Genomic DNA, 19897 nt, shown 5'->3' with positions numbered 1-19897 from the left:
ATACTGTAATGATCCCATCTATATGAGACTCCAGAAAAAGCGAAACTATAATGGCAAAAAGCAGATCAGTGGTTCCCAGGAGCCAAGGAAGGGGGAAATTGACTAGGAAGGGGTACCAGGGAACTTTTAGGGGTGATGGAACCTTTCTATATCTTGATTGTTATGGTGGTAACGAGACTTCACATGTTTGTCAAAATTCATCAGACTGCACTTAAAATTGGTGAACTGCATGTAAATTATTCCTCAGTAAAGCTGAGTGTTTTGTTTTTTTTTTTTTTTAATCCCTGCCCTCACAGAACTTGTTGTTGTTGTTAGATGCCTTTGAGTCGGGTCCGACTCATAGCGACCCTATGCACAACAGAACAAAACACTGCCTGGTCCTGCGCCATCCTTACAATCATTGTTATGCTTGAGCTCATTGTTGCAGCCACTGTGTCAATCCACCTCATTGAGGGTCTTCCTCTTTTCCGCTGACCCTGTACTCTGCCAAGCATGATGTCCTTCTCCAGGGACTGATCCCTCCTGACAACCTGTCCAAAGTATGTACACGCAGTCTCACCGTACTTGCTTCTAAGGAGCGTTCTGGCTGCACTTCTTCCAAGACAGATTTGTTTGTCCTTTTGGCAGTCCATGGTATGTTCAATATTCTTCGCCATCACCACAATTCAAAGGCGTCAACTCTTCTTCGGTCTTCCTTATTCATTGTCCAGCTTTCACATGCATATGACGCAGCTGAAAATACCATGGCTTGGGTCAGGCGCACCTTAGTCTTCAAGGTGACATCTTTGCTCTTCAACACTTTGAAGAGATGCTTTGCAGCAGATTTACCCAATGCAACGCATCTTTCGATTTCTTGACTGCTGCTTCCATGGCTGTTGATTGTGGATCCAAGTCAAATGAAATCCTTGACAACTTCAATCTTTTCTCCATTTATCATGATGTTGCTCATTGGTCCAGTTGTGAGGATTTTCGTTTTCTTTATGTTGAGGTGCAATCCATACTGAAGGCTGTGACCTTTGATCTTCATTAGTAAGTGCTTCATGGAGCTTATATACCAGTAAAGAGAGGGCAGACAATAAACAAAGTCAAAGTAAAATATAGAGTAAACCAAGGTAAATAATCAAGGTACTAAAGGGAAAAATAGTTCAGGGAAGCAAGACAGGAAGGAGGGGTGTGCAGTTTTAGATGGGTGGTCAGGGAGGGGCTCAGTGAGAAAGCCTGGCCCCAGGGGTTCTAAGTGGGTAAGCCTGCAGGGGGCCCAGTGTTGTTCTAAGGTGGTGGGTTTGGACACTGCAGAACTGATCCAAAGCCCGAATTGTACAGGATGAGAACACGAAAGGGAAAAGGACCTACTAAAGGTCACACAGAGAGATCATGGGACAATCCAAGACTTTGCTGAAAGCCTAGAAGGCCCTCCAATATAGCCCCAGCCCTTCCTGCACCAGCCTAGCCCTGGGCTGTGTGTTCTCAACTTTTAGCGCAGAAATTATACCTGTTGTGGGGAAGCCAGATCCACTTTATAGTTAAAGGGTCAGAGAGATCAAACACTGGTCTGGCCAAGGAGGAGGAGCGATTATTGGCAGCAGGAAAGGTCTCACACTGGCTCCCTCCTATGCTGTGGTGGTGCCCAAAGTTGTAGGCACAATAGGTGAGGGGTTGCAGGAGATGAGGAGGTCCCTTAATTACCACCCATCCTAGACCCTCAGAAGCATGTTGACATGGAGAGTTTTCTGAGACAGGCACATTTGAGGGGCCCCTGCTTATCCCCCATCATCCCCTCCCCACTTGACCTCCAGAATCATCTAGACAAGAGGGGGTCCAGACGGCAGCCGAGGACAGGCAGCCCGAAGATTGAAAAGGCCCACAAACATGTATCCTTTGACCTGCACGATGCTTTAAAATAACCCAAATTAGCTACAACATTTAAAAAGCCAGGAGGCACACGTGAAAATCTTTATTTGGAGTTTCTCTAGAAAAATTAGAAGATTTGTCAACTGTGGGACCCCGACACTTCCCAAGCCTCCATTCATTCAATCATTCATTTGTTCTTTCAACATTTATTGAACACCTACACTGTGCCTGGCACTGTTCTAAGCACTTTGGGGTTACATCCCTGAGCAAAATAGACAAAGCTCTGCCCGAATGAAACTATGTTCTAGCAGGGTGTCTTAGTTATACAGGGCTGCTGTAACAGAAATACTACAAGTGGACGGCTTTAACAAAGAGAAATTTATTCTCTCACAGCCTAGGAGGCTAGAAGTCCAAATTTAGGGCATCAGCTCCAGAGGAAGGCTTTCTCTCTCTGTTGGCTCTCGGAGAAGGTTGTTATCATCAATCTTTTCCTGGTCAAGATGCTTCTCAGTGCAGAGACCCCGGGTCCAAAGGACTCATTGTTCTCCTGGCTCTTGTTTCTTGGTGGTATGGAGGGCCCCCGTCTCTCTGCTTGCTTCTCTCTTTTATATCTCAAAAGTGGTTGACTTAAGATACAACCTAATCTTGTAGATTGAGTCCTGCCTCATGAACATAACTGCAACTAATCCCACCTCAACAACGCCACAGAGATAGGATTTACAACACATAGGAAAGTCACATCAGGTGACAAAACGGTGGACAATCACATAATACTGGGAATTATGGCCTAGCCAAATTGATACACATATTTTGGGGGGACACAATTCAATCTATGACACAGGGGGAACAGAAAATAAGCAATAAACACAACAGATACATAAATCATCCAGTATTGAGAAGGTGAAAAGTACTATGGACAAAAAAAGAGCCCCATAGTGGGGGTAGGAATTCTGGGAGTTGCAATTTTAATTGTGCTTTTAACTGGATCTCAAAGGCTTTTAGCCTTCCAGAACAGCACAGTCCAATAGAAATATAATGTGAGCCACATACTGTAATTTTTAATTTTCTAGGTGCCACATTAAAACAGATAAAAAGAAATGGGTGAAACTAATGCTAATAATATTTTTATTTAACCTAGTGTATTCAAAATAGTTACATTTTAACATGTAATCAATACAAAAAATTATTAGTGAGATATTTCCTCTTCTTTTTTTTTTTTTGACTAAGTCTCTGTCAGTTTGTCCTACTGGGGGGGGCTTGCATGTTGCTGTGATACTGGAAGCTATGCCACCAGTATTCAAATGCCAACAGGGTCACCTATCCATGGAGGTCAGGTTTCAGCTGAGCTTCCATACTAAGACAGACTAGGAAGAAGGGCCTAGAGGTCTACTTCTGAAAAATATTAGCCAGTGAAAACCTTATGAATAGCAGGAGAACATTGTCTGATATAGTGCCAGAAGATGAGCCCCTCAGGTTGGAAGGCCCTCAAAGGACAACAGAGCTGACCTTAATGACGTGGATGGAGTCAAGTTTTCAGAATCTTCATTTGCTGATGTGGCACGACTCAAAATGAGAAGAAACAGTTGCAAATATCCATTAATAATTGGAATGTGGAATGTACAAAGTATGAAACTAGGAAAATTGGAAGTTGTAAAAAATGAAATGGGATGCATAAACATTGATATTCTAGGCATTAGAGAGCTGAAATGGATTGGTATTGGCCATTTTGAATCAGATAACGATATGGTCTACTGATCCAGGAATGACAACTTGAAGAGTAATGGTGTTGCATTCATCACCAAAAGAACATTTCAAGATCTACCCTGAAGAACAATGCTGTCAGTGATAGGATAATATCCATACGCCTACAAGGAAGACCAGGTGAGCCAAATATTATTCAAATTTATACACCAATCACTAAGGCCAAAGACGAAGAAATGGAAGATTTTTACCAGTTTCTGCAGTCTGAAATTGATCGAACATGCAATCAAGATGTATTGACAATTACTGGTGATTGGAATACAAAAGTTGAAAACAAAGGATTGATAGTTGGAAAGTATGGCCTTGGTGACAGAAACAATGCTAGAGATCACATGACAGAATTTTGCAACACCAAATGACTCATCCTCGCAAATATCTTTTTTCAACAACATTTGTTGTTGTTGTTAAGTGCTGTCAAGCCGGTTCCAACTCATAGCGACCCTGAGTACAACAGAACGAAACACTGCCCAGTCCTGAACCATCCTGAAAATCCTCATTGTACTTGAGCCCATTGTTAGAGCCACTGTGTCAATCCATCTTGTTGAGGGTCTTCCTCTTTTCCGCTGATCCTGTACTTTACCAAGCATGATGTCCTTCTTCAGGGACTGATTCCCCCTCACAACATGTCCACAGTACATAAGACGCAGTCTTGCCATCCTTGCTCCTAAAGAGCATTCTGGTTGTACTTCTCTCTTCCAAGACAGATTTGCTCATTCTTTTGAAAGTCCATGATATATTCAATATTCTTTGCCGATATCACAATTCAAAGGCATCAACTCTTCTTTGGTCTTCCTTATTCTTTGTCCAGTTTTCACATGCAAATGATGCAACTGAAAGTGCCATGGCTTGGGTCAGGTGCACCTTAGTCTTCAAGGTGACATCTTTTCTTTTCAGCATTTTAAAGAGGTCTTTTGCAGCAGATTTGCCCAATGCAAGACATCTTTGATTTCTTGACTACTGTTTCCATGGGTGTTGATTGTGGATCCAAGTAAAATGAAATCCTTAACAACTTCAATCTTTTCTAAGTTTATCACGATGCTAATCACTGGTCCAGTTATAAGGATTTTTGTTTTCTTTATATTGAGGTGTAATCCATACTGAAAGCTGTGGTCTTTGATCTTCATCAGTAAGCACTTCAAGTCCCCTTCACTTTCAGCAAGCAAGGTTGTGTCATCTGCATATCACAGGTTGTTAATAAGTCTTCCTCCAATCCTGATGCCCGTTCTTCTTCATATAGTCCAGCTTCTCAGATTATTTGCTCAGCATACAGATTGAATAAGTATGGTGAAAGGATACAGCCCTGACATACACCTTTCCTGACTTCAAACCATGCAGTATCCCCTTGTTCTGTCCGAATAACTGCCTCTTGATCTATGTACAGGTTCCTCATGAGCCCAATTCAATGTTCTGGAATTCCCATTTTTCACAATGTTATCCATAATTCGTTATGCTCCACACAGTTGAATGCCTTTGCATAGTCAATAAAACACAGGTGAACATTCTGGTATTCTCTGCTTTCAGCCAGGATCCATTTAACATCAGTAATGATATTCCTGGTTCCACGTCTTCTTCTGAATCTCGCTTGAATTTTTGGCAGCTCCCTGGCAATATACCACTGCAGCCACTTTTGAATGATCTTCAGCAAAATTTTACTTGCATGTGATATTACTGACATTGTTGATAATTTCCACATTTTGTTGGATCACCTTTCTTTGAAATGGGTACAAATATGGATCTCTTCCAGTCAGTTGGCCAGGTAGCTGTCTTCCAAATTTCTTGGCATAGACAAATGAGCACTTCCACTGCTGCATCCGTTTGTTGAAACATCTCAATTGATATTTCGTCAATTCCTGGAGCCTTGTTTTTCACCAATGCCTTCAGTGGAGCTTGGACTTCTTCCTTTAACACCATCAGTTCCCGATCATATGCTACCTCTTCAAATGATTGAACGTCGGCCAGTTCCTTTTGGTATAATGACTCTGTATTCCTTCCATCTTCTTTTGATGCTTCCTGAGTCATTTAATATTTTCCCCATAGAATCCTTCACTATTGCAACTCGAGACTTTAATTTTTTCTTCAGCTCTTCCAGCTTGAGAAATGCAGAGTATGTTCTTCCCTTTTGCTTTTCTATCTTCAGCTCTTTGCACGCGTCATTATGGTACTTTACCTTGTCTTCTAAAGCCACCCTTTGAAACCTTCTGTTTGGCTCTTTTGCTTCATCATTTCTTCCTTTTGCTTTAGCTGCTCAACATTCAAAAGCAAGTTTTAGAGTCTCTTCTGATATCCATTTTGGCCTTTTCTGTCTTTTTAATGACCTCTTGCTCTCTTCATGTATGATGTCCTTGATGTCATTCCACAATTCGTCTGGTCTTCAGTCATTAGTGTTCAACATCTCAAATCTATTATTACAATGGTTTCTAAATTCAGGTGGGATATACTCAAGGTCATACTTTGGTTCCCGTGGACTTCCAGTTTTCTTCAGTTTCAACTTTAACTTGCACTACGAGCAATTGAAGTCTGTGCTATAGTTGGTCTCTGGCCTTGTTCTGACTGACGATATTGAGCTTCTCCATTGTGTTTTTCCACAGATGTAGTTGTTTGGATCCCTGTGCATTCCATCTGGCGAGGTCCATGTGTATAGTCACCGTTAACGTTGGTGAAAAAAGGTATTTGCAATGACGAAGTGTTTGGTCTTGCAAAATTCAATCAAGAGATCTCCAGCATCGTTTCTATCACCAAGGCCACATTTTCCAACTACCAGTCCTTTTTCTTTGTTTCCAGCCTTCACATTCCAATCTCCAGTAATTGTCAATGCATCCTGATTGCATGTTCAGTCAATTTCAAACTGCAGTAAAAATCTTCCATTTCTTCATCTTTGGCTTTAGTGGCTAGTACATAAATCTGAATAATAATCGGATTAATTGGTCTTCCTTGTACTTCAGCATTGTACTTCAGGGTAGATCTTGAAATATTCTTTTTGACAATGAATGCTACACCATTCTTCTTCAAGTTGTCATTCCTGGCATAGTAGACCATATGACTGTCCAATTCAAAATGGCCCATATCAATCCATTTCAGCTCACTAATGCCTAGGATATCGATGTTTATGCATTCCATCTCATTTTTGACAATTTTTGTACTTACTTTGTAGATTCCACCTTCTGATTATTATTGGATGTTTGTAGCTGTTTCTTCTCATTTTGAGTCATGCCACATCAGCAAATGAAGGTCCCTAAAGCTTGACTCTATCCATGTCATTTATGTGGACTACTTTGAGGAGGCAGCTCTTCCCCAGTTGCCTTTTGAGTGCCTTCCTACCTGGGATGCTCACCTTCCGGCACTATATCAGACAATGTTCTGCTGCTATTCATAAGGTTTTCACTGGCTAATTCTTTTCAGAAATAGACTGCCAGGTCCCTTGTCCTAGTCTGTCTTAGTCTGGAAGCTCAGCTGAAACCTATCCCCCATGGGCTCTGGGAGAAAGTTTTTTTTGATCCCTCTGGGGAAAGGTCCTTGTCGTCAATCTTCTCTGTCTGAGGAGCTTCTCAGCACAGGAACCCAGGGTCGACTAAGAGAGAAAGCCTTCCACTGGAGTTAGCACCCTGAATGTGGACTTCTAGCCTTCTAGGCCGTGAGAGAATAAATTTCTTTGTTAAAGCCATCCACTTGTGGTATTTCAGTTATAGCCGCACTAGATGACTAAGACACCATCTAAAGAATAGATTTGACACGTTGAACACTAATGACTGAAAACCAGACAAGTTGTGGAATGACATCATACATGGGAGGCAGGGCCAAGATGCCAGCATAGTCAGATGCTTCTTTTGGTCCCTCTTACAACAAAGACTCCAAAAACAAGTGGATTGATTATATATGACAATCTGGGGGCCCTGAACATCAAAGACAAAGTTGAGTAGTCAGACTGAGCATTAGGGGGAGGTGCAGACAGTGAAGAAGCAACGTGGATTTGCCAGACCTGACCTGTCAGCACCTTGCAGGCTGGATCTGCTGAAGCACCTGGGTTGAGGCAAGCAGTAGCTCTCAGACATGTTTTCCACACTGGGAGAAATCTCAAGGGATCAAAAAAAAACCTTCCCCCTCTGGGGAGTACCTGTCTCCCATTCACCCAGCCTGGTCCAGGTTCAGCAGTTGCCACAACCCCTGGGCCAGAAGTAGGGACCTGTCACATGCCACAGCTATTCTCCCAGCTTTGCAGAGCGAACAAATTAACAAACAGGAAAAAATAATCTGCCAGCTCTCCTAAGCGGAGAGCTCAGGGCAGGCACAGCTTCTTTGCTCATGGACTTTGAATGCCTTTCACCCCTGCCTAGTCTTGTGTGGGCCCATTTCAACAGCATAGGCCCTTATTAGCATAGAACAACTGGGTATCTACCTGAAGCGTATTTGCAACTGCAACAGCTAAGAGGGAGTGGCAGATTGGTGACATTTGACACTGCCCTGCCCATTAAGCAGGGTCCTCACTTAAAAAAAAAAAAATTTTTTTTTTTTTATTTCACTTACCCACATCAGGGACCTGAAGACTCCACCTAGCTACCCACGCAGCCTCTCAGCCCAATCTCCCCAGCTTTCAGGATGCTGCCCTGGTTGCCCGCCCATTGCTGCCGAGTCAATTCCAACTCACAGAGAGAGGCCCTGTAGGACAGAGTGGAACTGCCCCATAGGGTTTCCTAGATTGCAATTTTTACGGAAGCAAACTGCCACATCTTTCTCCAATGGAGCAGCTGATAGGTTCAAACCACTGACCTTTTGGTTAGCAGCCGAGCGCTTAACCACTGCTCCACCAGGGCTGCTCTCTAAATATGGAGCCCATGGAGAAAACCAAAAAAAATCAGTCTGACTCATGGCTACTTTATGGTGACAGGGTAGAACTGTGTTCTGTGGGGTTGATTGTTTTTGGAAGTAAATCACCGAGTCTTTCTTCCAAGGTGCCTCAGGGTGGACTTTAACCTCCAACCTTTAGGTTAGCAGAGACTGAGTTAACTGTTTGCACCACCCAGAAAGTTCATGGAGAGAACACTTCCCTTTTAAATCCAGGCATCTTCAACTTTCTTGTAAAATTCTGAGGAGTTACTTATCAAGAGCCTCCGACAGTTAACAGATCATCCACCCATCCAACCGACTCCTTAGATAAGTATTGAAACCAGCAAGTTCTGTGCCTCAGTGTCCTCCTCTGCACAGTAGGGATAATAGGGACCTTGCTTATCTCAAAGGGCAATTAATAGAATAACCCAAGCTCTGTCCTCTCAACCCTTAGACCTATGGAACTTCCCGCACTCCCAGGCTCAGTCCCCTTGCATCATACCTAAAACAAAACCCAACCTCCTTTCCACGGATTCTGAGGCCTTTGTTGAGCTAGCTGCGCCCCTTCTCCCCACCCATCCTACTCCAACCCTCTCCCCCCCAACACACACTCTGCTCCAGCAGCACTGGCCCTCCTTTGTGCCTCCAACTAGGCAAGCACATTCTGGCCATGAGGCCTTTGCTTCCCCTCAGATGATTGGCTTCCTCACTTTTTCATGCTTCAGTTCAAAAGCTGCCTCTTCCAGGATGCCCTCTCTGACCACACTACATAAAACTGCAGCCCTCAAGTACTCCTTTTCCCTTTACCTGGCGTTATTTTCCTCCCAGGTATTCATCATAGCCTGACATTATATTACAGGTTCGTCTGTTCATTACCTGTCTCCCCTTCTTGAATGTAAGCTCTAGGAAAGCAAAGATGCTCACTGCTGTCTCCCCAGCACCTAAAACAGCACCTGGTACCTGTGCTCTAAAAACCCACCCACTGCCATCGAGTCGATTCCGACTCATAACGACCCTATAGGACAGAGTAGAACTGCCCCATAGAGTTTCCAAGGAGCGCCTGGCAGATTTGAACCGCCAACTTCTTGGTTAACAACTGTAGCACTTAACCACTATGCCACCAGGGTTTCCGGTAGGTGCTCTACAGCTACCTTATTGTGTGAGAAGTGGGTGCTCGGTAAAAGCCTGTGAATGGGAATGACAGATCTTTCTCCATGATCTCGCAGCAAGCCCAGGACACAAGCTTAGAGAGGGGACAGGACACCCAATGTCCCACTGGACCACCAGTGCTCCCCCCTTTCTGACCTCCTTCTCTGACCCCAGCAGCTGGCCTTCCTGGGAGAGCTGATAGTTGCTTACCTTGTCTCCCAGAGTTCACCTGCTCCTACTACAGAGGGAGGTGGGGTTGTGGGAAGGCCTGCCACACCCAACACTCCCTGCCCCCTGCCACCTCCTGTCTTCAGGAACCTCTTCCCAGACACCTGGCTCAGCCTCTTCCCTTGGCCACCACCATTTGGCATGTCCAGTTTTTCTACCCAGTATTTCTGAGGTCACTGGTTAGTGGGAGGTGGCAAGCCTTTGAATGTCTGTCATTTTCTTGAACCCCAGATTTAGAAATGGCTATTCCCTCATTTTGCAGATGAGGAATCAAAGGCACAGTGAGGTTGGTGGCTTCCTCAAGGTCACACAGCAAGCTGCATCAGGGCTCAGCAGAGGCAATGGTGAGGGTGGGAAGACCCTTAGGGGTGTGCCTGGGCAAGTGGGTTCTCCTGGTGTGATAACTTGAATTGTACACCCCTCCCCCCATATGTGTTGGAATCCTAACCCCTGTACCTGTTGATGTAATCCTGTTTGGAGATAGGGTATTCTTTGTTATGTTAATTAGATCATATCCAAGCAGGGTGGGTTCTAAATCTAATAACTTCTGAGCTACGAAAAGAGCAGTTGAGACACACACACGGAGGGGGCCGGGAGGCGGGGCGGGGGGGAGCGGGGAAGCCAAGGAATGAACGAACACCCAGGACTGCCTAGAAGGAAGCAATTGACATGCACAAGACCCTGATTTGAACTTTTAGGCTCCAAAACTGTGAGGAACAAAAAAACTTCATCTTTAAAGCCACCCACTTGTGGTGTTTCTGTTACAGCAGCACTAGTAAACTAAAAGGTCCCTGGGTGGTGCGATCAGTTTGCTAACTTAACCCCCACACATCTGTCAGTTTGTCATACTGTGGGGGCTTGCATGTTGCTGTGATGCTGGAAGCTATGCCACCAGTGTTCAAATACTAGCAGGGTCACCCATGGCGGACAGGTTTCAGCTGAGCTTTCAGGCTAAGGCAGAGCAGAAAGAAGGACCCAGTGGTCTACTTCTGAAAAGAATTAGCCAGTGAAAACCTTATGAATAGCAGTGAAACTTTGCCTGAGATAGTGTTGGAAGATGAGCCCCTCAAGTTGGAAGGCACTCAAAAAATGACCAGAGAAGAGCTGCCTCCTCAAAGTAGGTTGACCTGAATGGCATGGATGGAATCAAGCTTTTGGGACCTTTATTTGCCAATGTGCCATCACTCAAAATGAGAAGACACAGTGGCAAACATTCATTCATAATTGGAATGTGGAATGTACTAGTATGAATCTAGGAAAATTGGAAATCCTCAAAAATGAAATGGAACATATAAACATTGGTATCCTAGGCATTAGTGAGCTGAAATGGACTGGTATTGGCCATTTTGAATCAGGCAGTCATATGGTCTATTATGCCAGGAATGACACTTGAATAGGAATGGTGTTGCCTTCATTGTCAAAAAGAACATTACAAGATCTATCCTGAAGTACATCTCTGTCAGTGATAGGATAATATCCATACGCCTACAAGGAAGACCAGCTAATACAGCTATTAGTCAAACTTACACATCAACCACTAAGGCCAAAGATGAAGAAATTGAAGACTTTTACCAACTTCTGCAGTCTGAAATTGATCAAACATGCAATCAGGATGCATTGACAATTAATAGAGATTAGAATCTGAAAGATGGAAACAAAGAAGAACGATTGGTAGCTGGAAAATATGGCCTTGGTGATGGGAACAATGCTGTAGATCACATGATAGAATTTTGCAAGACCAAATGATTTCGTCATTGCAAATACCTTTTTTCAACAACATAAACGCCGACTGTACACGTGGACCTCGCCAGATGGAATACACAAGAATCAAAATGACTACATGTGGAAAAGCTCAATATCATCAGTCAGAACAAGGCCAGGGGCCGACTGTGGAACACACCGTCAATTGCTCATATGCAAGTTCAAATTGAAACTGAAGAAAACTAGAACAACTCAACGAGAGCCAAAGTACAACCTTGAGTATATCCCACCTGAATTTAGAGACCATCTCAAGAATAGATTTGATGTGTTGAATGATCGAAGACTAGACGAGTTGTGGAATGACATCAAGGACATCATACATAAAGAAAGAAAGAGGTCATTAAAAAGACAGGAAGGAATGAAAAGACCAAAATGAATGTCAGAAGAGACTCTGAAACTTGCTCTTGAAAGTCGAATAGCTAAAGCGAAAGAAAGAAATGAGGAAGCAAAAGAGCTGAACAGAAGATTTCAAAGGGTTGGTCAAGAAGACACTGTAAAGTGTTATAATGACATGTGCAAAGACCTGGAGATAGAAAACCAAAAAGGGAAGAACATGCTCTGCATTTCTAAAGCTGAAAGAACTGAAGAAAAAATTCAAGCCTCGAGTTCCAATATTGAAGGGTTCTACGAGGAAAATATTAAACAATGGAAGAATCGTCAAAAGAGATGGAAGAAATACACAGAGTCACTATACCAAAAAGAATTGGTCGACATTCAACCATTTCAGGAGGTAGCATATGATCAGGAACCGATGGTACCGAAGGAAGAAGTTCAAGCTCCACTGAAGACACTGGCGAAAAACAATGCCTCAGGAACTGATGGACTACCAATAGAGATGTTTCAACAATGGATGCAGCAGTGGAAGTGCTCACTTGTCTGTGCCAAGAAATTTGGAAGACAGCTATCTGGCTGTCTAGAAGAGATCCATATTTATGCCTATTCCCAAGAAAGGTGATCCAACCAAATGCAGAAATAATTGAACAATATCATTAATACCACACACGTAAAATTTTGCTGAAGATCATTCAAAAGCGGCTGCAGCAATGTATCAACAGGGAAGTGCCAGAAATTCAAGCTGAATTCAGAAGAGGACATGGAACCAGGGACATCACTGTTGATGTCAGATGCATCCTGGCTGAAAGCAGAGAATACAAGAAAGATGTTGACTTGTGTCTTATGGACTATGCAAAGTCACTTGACTGTGTGGATCATAACAAATTATGGATAACATTGCGAAGAATGGGAATTCTGGAACACTTAATTATGCTCATGAGGAACCTGTACATAGATCAAGAGGCAGTCATTCCAGCAGAATAATGAAATACTGCCTGTTTTAAAGTCAGGAAAGGTATGCATCAGCATTGTATCCTTTCATTATACCTATTCAATCTGCATGATGAGCGAATAATCCAAGAAGCTGGACTATATGAAAAAGAACAGGGCATCAGGATTGAAGGAAGACTCATTAACAACCTGCATTATGCAGATGACACAACCTTGCTTGCTGAAAGTGAAGAGTACTTGAAGCACTTGCTGTTGAAGATCAAAGACCACAGCCTTCAGGATGGATTATACCTCACCATAAAGAAAATAAAAACCCTCATACATGGACCAATAAGCAATATCATGATAAACAGAGAAAAGATTGAAGTTGTCAAGGATTTCATTCCACTTGGATCCACAATCAACACCCTTGCAAACAGCAGTCAAGAAATCAAAAGACGCATTGCATTGGACAAAGTTACTGCAAAAGACGTCTTTAAAGAGTTGAAAAGCAAAGATGTCACCTTGAAGATTAAAGTGCACCTGACCCAAGCCATGGTGTTTTCAATCACCTCATAGCATGTGAAAATTGGACCATGAATAAGGAAGACCAAAGAAAAATTAATGCCTTTGAATTGGTATTGGTGAAGAATACTGAATATACTACGGACTGCCAAAAGAATGAACAAATCTGTTTTGGAAGAAGTACAACCAGAATGCTCCTTAGAAGCAAGGATGGCGAAACTATGCTTTGGACACGCTATCAGGAGGGACCAGCCCCTGGAGAAGGACATCGTACTTGGTAAAATAGAGGGTCAGCAAAAAAGAGGAAGACCCTTGATGAAATGGATTGACACAGTGGCTGCAACAATGGGCTGAAGCATAACAAGGATTATGAGGATGGTGCAGGACCAGTCAGTGTTTCATTACGTTGTGCATAGGGTCACTATGAGTCGGAACCAACTCAAGGGCACCTAACAACAACAAGAACACTGCTGCTGTAATAGAAACACCACACATGGGGGGCTTTAAAGAACAGACATTTATTGTCTCGCATTTCTAGAGGCTAAAAGTCCAAACGAGGTGTTGGCCATGTTGATTCCTTCTGTGAGTCTCTCTCTTCGTTGTGGTGTTTGCTGGCGATCCTTGGTATTCCTTTGCCAACGATCTCAGGCTACTTTCACACATCGTCTGTCTTGTCCTGTATGTGTGTGTCTCTGTGTCTATTCTGGTCTTTTTATAACTCAGAAGTGATTTGGTTTAGGATCCACCCTACACTGGTATGACCTCAACTGATTGACTATATTACATTAGATTGCAATGTGGAAAGTCATTACATTACATTACAGAAGGCAATGTACTTTACCCAAGCCCAATGGATTTAATCACACATAACTACTCCATGACAGCAACCAGACTGAACAACAAGGAACCATAGCCTAATCAAGCTGACACATAAGAAGAACCATCATAGAACTGTTTACAGAGGAGGGGGCAGCATTAAGAGAACCCACAAGAGCTGTGACTACTTGGGGGAAGCAACAGTAGGAAGCCATTAGCAACCCTGGACTCAAAGAGGCAAGGCAGGGAGTGCAGGAGCAGTGTGATGAAACCGTGGTTGTAGGCCAAGGCCACTGGGGCCAAACCTGCTGGAAGCCTGAGGGCAAGTAATGCGAGGTCGGCCTCCCAGGGCACAGAGCCAGTGAAGAGAGGTACTGGAGGAGAAGACAGAGAATGACCAGCACATCACTGGTCTCCCGGCTACCTCCCAAGCCATTACCCAATGTGGCCAGAAGCAAGGAGATTTCAAAAAGGGCCAACCCTATCTCCTGGTAATGAGACAGCATGAGAGCCAAGGATGAGATTAGCATCCCTGGCCCTGCAGCCCTACTCACCAATCTACGCACCCCCTACCCTGGCAGCCTGAAGCAAGTCTGGTCATGTCTCTCCACTGGTTAAAGTCTTCAGGGAGCCCCTTTACCTCACTTTACAGGGCAGTCAGAGCTCTTTGGACCTGGCCACTCTTCAGTTTCATTCTCTCCCACTGTGCACACCCCACTCCACCCAAGTCTGACCAAACACTTGGCTCCCCCCTCACTCCTCAGGCCTCTGCTCCCAAGTTATCTCTCCAGACAGGAGGCTTCCCTGGCCTCCCAATCCTGAATAGCACCCCCTTTCCTCTGTCATCCGTGTCTGGTTTAATTTTCCTCATCATCATCCAATATTGTCTGCTTATTTTTATTGTCTCTCTTCCTCCCAGTATGGAAGCCTTGTTTTAGTAACTACGGCATCCCCAGCCCCTAGAGCAGTGCCTGATATGAATGCAGTAACTACTTGTTCATTCAAACATTGCGAAGTGTCAGGGTCCTGAAAGTCATGAGGCTGGATGAGATCATCAAGAGAGTGAGCTGGAGATGGAGAAGAGGTGAAAGGATCGAACCATGTGCCCCCTCGAACATTCAGTCATTGATATGAAGAGGAACCAGCCAAGGAGACAGAAGGGTCAGTGAGCTGGCGGGAAAGCCAGAGGAGTGTGAAAGCCTGAAAACCAGGGGAGAAAAGTATCCCAAAGAGGAGGGACTAATTGTGTCACTAATAGGCAAAGGGAGTAGAAGACTGACCACTGACCATTGAATTTAGCAACATGGAGGTCAGTGGCGACCTGAACAACAGAACTTTTAGTGAAGTGGTGGGCACAAGCCTTCTTGGAATGAGTTCAAGAGAAAATGGGAGAAGATAAACTAGAGAGAGTGACTATAGAAAGACAACTTTTTCCAAGTGTCTCTACTGTAAAGAGAAGCTGAAAAATCTGATAGTACCTAGATGGAGAATGGTGCTTGAGGATTTTGGGTTTTGTTATCGTTATCTTTTAAATGGAAGCAGTGTCAGTTTGTTTGTGTGCAGATAGAGAAGATGGGGAGGGGTTGGAGGTTGATGCTAAAGGAGAGAGAAGAGCAGTGTCCTTCAGTAGCAGAGAGACGCTAAAATCTGGTACTTGAGTAGAAGAATTGCCCTTAGCCAGTCCGGGTGTTAATCCAGTCACAGGAGAGAGTGTCCCAGCACAGTTGCAGGTGGGAAGAGAGAGGTGGTGGTGGGAGCCTGAGAAAGATCTCTCCTGTTTGCTTCGATTTTCTCAGTAAAACGGGAAGCCAGGTAACCAGCTGAAGGTAAGGGTGAGGAGAGGTAAGAGGTTTGAGGGAAAAGGAGAGGGTGTGAAATAGCCTATCTAGAAGGGTGGGACAGTGAGTTACACTAATGAGGCAGGGCCAGGATAGGGTGCACCTTAAATCAATCTCTTTTGAGATATAAAAGAACAGATTAAGCATGCAGCAATAAAGCACAGATGGGAGAAGATAGATGCCACACTACATGAGATCTCCAAGTAACCAAGAAACAGAAGCTGAAAAGAGAAAAGAACCTTTCCCTAGAGCCAACAGAGAGAAAAAGCCTTCCCCTAGAGCTGGTGCCTTGAATTCGGACCTCTGGCCTCCTGAACTATGAGCAAATAAATTTCTGTTTGTTAAAGCCATCCACTTGTGGTATTTCTGTTATAGCGGCACTACGTAACTAAGACACAAGGTAAAAGGAGTTTTGCAGATGTGATTAAGAACCTTGAGATAGGGAGATTATCCTGGATTACAGATGAGGACACCACGAGTTGGAATCAACTCAACGTCAGTGGGTTATCCAGGTGGGCCCAGTGTAATCACAAGCGTCTTTATAAGGGGGAGGCAGAGGGAGATTTGCGTAAAGAAGATGCTACAACGCTGGCTTTCAAGATGGAGGAAGGGTCCAGGAGCCAAGGAATACAGGCAGTCTCTAAACTCTGGGAAACTACCGTAATATATCCTGACACTTTCCAATGTCTGAATGAACGAGTATTTATTGTGCTCTTACTTCAGATTCTCCCCTAAATCCTCCAGGAGGAATGCAGCCTGACCAAAGAACAGGTCAGATGTCACCTCCAAAACTCTCCCCTGACCTTCAGGATCCCCTACCCTGTGCTCCCAGAGCCCTTGTGCCGAGCTAAGCACACATCAAAGGGCCTCAGCGGTAGGTAGAGCCTAGCACCCAAGTGAGAAGATGGTCTATGTAAACACCTTCACCCCCATCACAAGAGGAGGCTGAGGAGACAGAGATGGCAAGAGCACACTCTGAGGCCAACTGGGTGATCCTGGCAGGAAGCTGCCATCTTATTGTCCCCAGGCCTGAAGGAGCAGCAGGGCTCTCAGTAGGGCAGCTGTCATGGAGATGCCTCTCATAGTCCAGCCACAACATGGGCCATCACACTCCAGTGCTCAGGACCCCATCTCTCCCCACACACCTGCTTGGCGGCAGGCAAGGAGGACCACAGACAAACCCCAGTCCAGACCCAGCCAGAGAGCCAGGGCTCAACATGTAAAACAAACTAAAGGTTTATTTATAAGCAGGAATGCTATTCAGCATACAATGCAACGCTCATTGTCTTGGGATCAACACAAACCAGGGGAACTAAGGACATACCCCCCAAAAATCTTCCAATTCATCCATTCCCTGGGTGAGGAAGCGAGGTCTGAGGTCCTCCCAGGACTGTCCACCAGGGGGCAGACGTGTTCTACCACCAGGCGGTGTCTGACTTGGGCAGAGACCACGGCCAGTCCAGGCAGTTTGCCATCTTGATCCCAGAATGGGAAGTCCTGCTTGTCTCTGTGGTAACGGGTAGTTCAGGGTCCAAGTTCAAGTCCGGTGGAATTTATCAGTGAGGGATTCAAGTGCCTGGGACGGAACCAGCCTCTTAAGAGTCCTCATACCCATTCCTTCTAGAATCTGATATAGTCCATACTTGTCCATCCTCTCCAGTCCTCTGGGCATGAGTTTGCGGGGGAAATGGTTGACTCTCTAATGGCGACAAAACTCCTTGGCAAAATTACTGGCTTTAACTGCTTCAAAGCAGGCTATCCAACCCGACAGTATTGGCTACACAGACACACAACACAGATACAGACACACAGACCCAAGTTGGCTCTCAGCATCTCACATCCACTCAGAATCACAGTATGCACAGTACCAAAACGGCTCTGCAGCTCCCCTGGGGCCTGAGACCCCAGGAACAGGGGGAAGGACCAGGGGGACAGAGGAGCACCCCTCAGTAGAGAAGAAAGGTCCAGGCTGAGGTAGGAGGAAAAAGATGCTTGTAGGGGGGTCTCAGACATCTGCAGTTCCAGAAATTCCCTGATAGAAGAAGGTATAGCTTCACGCCAGACAGGGAGGGACAGGGGGAGGGACACAGTGTAGAGAGAGGAGGGGGCTGGGGCTGTGGGTAACTGGAGTGAAGATCAAAGGCAGAGGATGCAACCGTAGGGGCTGTATGCGTCCTCAGAGTTTTGCTGTTCTGTTTGCCCACATGGTGCTTAATTTTTTTTTAAATTGCCACATGTTAAAATAGGAAGATTTCCGGTTAAGAGTTTGCCATCAGCCTCATTAAGGTTGCCTTCCTGGGGCATCTGGGCACCTGATTTTCACACTGTGGTACAAGAGGACAAGTTGGCAGACGTGGACTTAGAGGAGGTGCTTTCCAGGGGTTCTGAGTAAGGTGGGGGACCTGTGTCCCCTGCAGGGGCTGCCACCCCCTACCCACACAGAACCATCTGCTAGATGGCCACCCCAGCTTGTCTGCTCGCTGGGACTGTCCCGCAGTCTCAACATTCAGACAGAAGCTCTGTCCTTCCTCCCTGGATGGGTGTCCAGAGTCCCTCCTCCCCTATGGGCTTCCTGGGAAGCCGGAGTCAGGTAAAAAGCGCCAAGGGCTCTAGAGGCCAGGTACTTCAGGACAGGCTGGGGGCAGTTCAGAGAGAGGCAGGAACTCAGTCTGGGCTGCCTAGCAAGTCCAGGGCCAGCTCTGCCATCGTCCAGCCAGCTTTCCCAGGAGGACGCACGCCAAGGCAGAAGAGGGTCTCCACGACCCCTCCCCGCCTCATTCCCCTGCCTGCAGGAGAGAGGGAGGCGGAAACTGTGGACACCACTGAAGGAAGTGGCCCAGAGACAGTCACAGAGTCCTGGGAGTTGAGGCCTGGAGGAACCAGGAGCTGCTTCGCAGGGTTGCCCTGCCAAGGGTCAGTATCCACAGCTGTGACATGGCCCCCGCTAGCTGGCTAACGGAGCTTCATTCCGGCATCCGGCACACCCAGAGGCAGCGGCTTCTCCTCGGAGCTCTGTTGCAGCATCTCTGGTGACCCCAGCTGGGACTGAAAGGGGCTCTCCTCTTTGGAGAAGGGGACCTGCTCATCCTTCGGGGAGTCTGAGGGGCTGGTGTCCATGGCCCCCATCATGGAGCTGGCCTGGGAGGGGCACTGCGAGCTGTGGTCGGAGCTGCTACAGACGTTCACGATGCAGGTGACGTTGACCTGGGTCCCACAGCCGCCGGGGGAAGGCTCTGATAAGCACAAGATGGGAGATGGGGGGGTCAGTCCAGGGGTCTCAGAGCGGGGGATGTGTTCCTAGCTGGGGGAGAGGGGTCGCTGGACCACAAAGAGGACAGGGTTCTAGCCCAGCTCTGCTATATCTGGGGTGGGGTGGGCCAGTAGTTTGTCCTCCTTGCTGAGGTCAGGATGGTGTGGAGCTTTGCAGTCTGACAGTCCAGGGTTTGAATACCTGACCTACCTTCATATTCTAGGCCAAGTCACTTCTCAGAGCTTAGTTTGTTCAACTGTAAAATGGGTATAATGATCTTATACAACTCTGGGCAGGAATGAGTCTGTCATGTTCACTGCTATATCTCCAGCACCTACATGGCTCTTGGAGATGGAGAGACCCTCTCAATGAGCCAGGGGTTGAAAACTGCTCCACGCTTCTGCTTGTATGCTTACAGACACCTCTAACTTAACTCAACTCCACCTCCCACCTCCCATCCAACCTGTTCCTCCCCATCTCAGTTCACACTGCCACTGTCCACCCAGCTACTCCGGCCCAAAGCCTTGCACCCATTTTGATTCTCTCTCTTCCTCGCATAACCCATATCCTACCATGTCTACCTTCAAAAGATAATTTAAGTTCACTGTCTCTGCTGCTACCATTCCATGTAAGC

The 19897-nt window shown here is 45.6% G+C and overlaps 1 protein-coding gene across 1 annotated transcript in view; it reads right to left on the bottom strand.

Annotated features, from left to right (window-relative positions):
* Positions 1 to 232: 232 nt before the first annotated feature.
* Positions 233 to 19897, bottom strand: part of TNFRSF1B (TNF receptor superfamily member 1B) — a 59474-nt gene continuing 39809 nt past the window's right edge. The window contains exon 10 of the mRNA XM_064281294.1: positions 233 to 19246. Coding sequence (XP_064137364.1) covers positions 18966 to 19246 — 281 coding nt within the window. The 3' untranslated portion in view covers positions 233 to 18965. The remainder of the gene's footprint in view (positions 19247 to 19897) is intronic.

The sequence above is a fragment of the Loxodonta africana genome, chromosome 3 (genome assembly GCF_030014295.1).
Source record: "Loxodonta africana isolate mLoxAfr1 chromosome 3, mLoxAfr1.hap2, whole genome shotgun sequence".
In the NCBI taxonomy this organism is placed as follows: domain Eukaryota; kingdom Metazoa; phylum Chordata; class Mammalia; order Proboscidea; family Elephantidae; genus Loxodonta; species Loxodonta africana.
The sequence above is the reverse complement of the archived record's forward strand: the minus strand, read 5'-3'. Positions and strand labels throughout refer to the sequence as shown.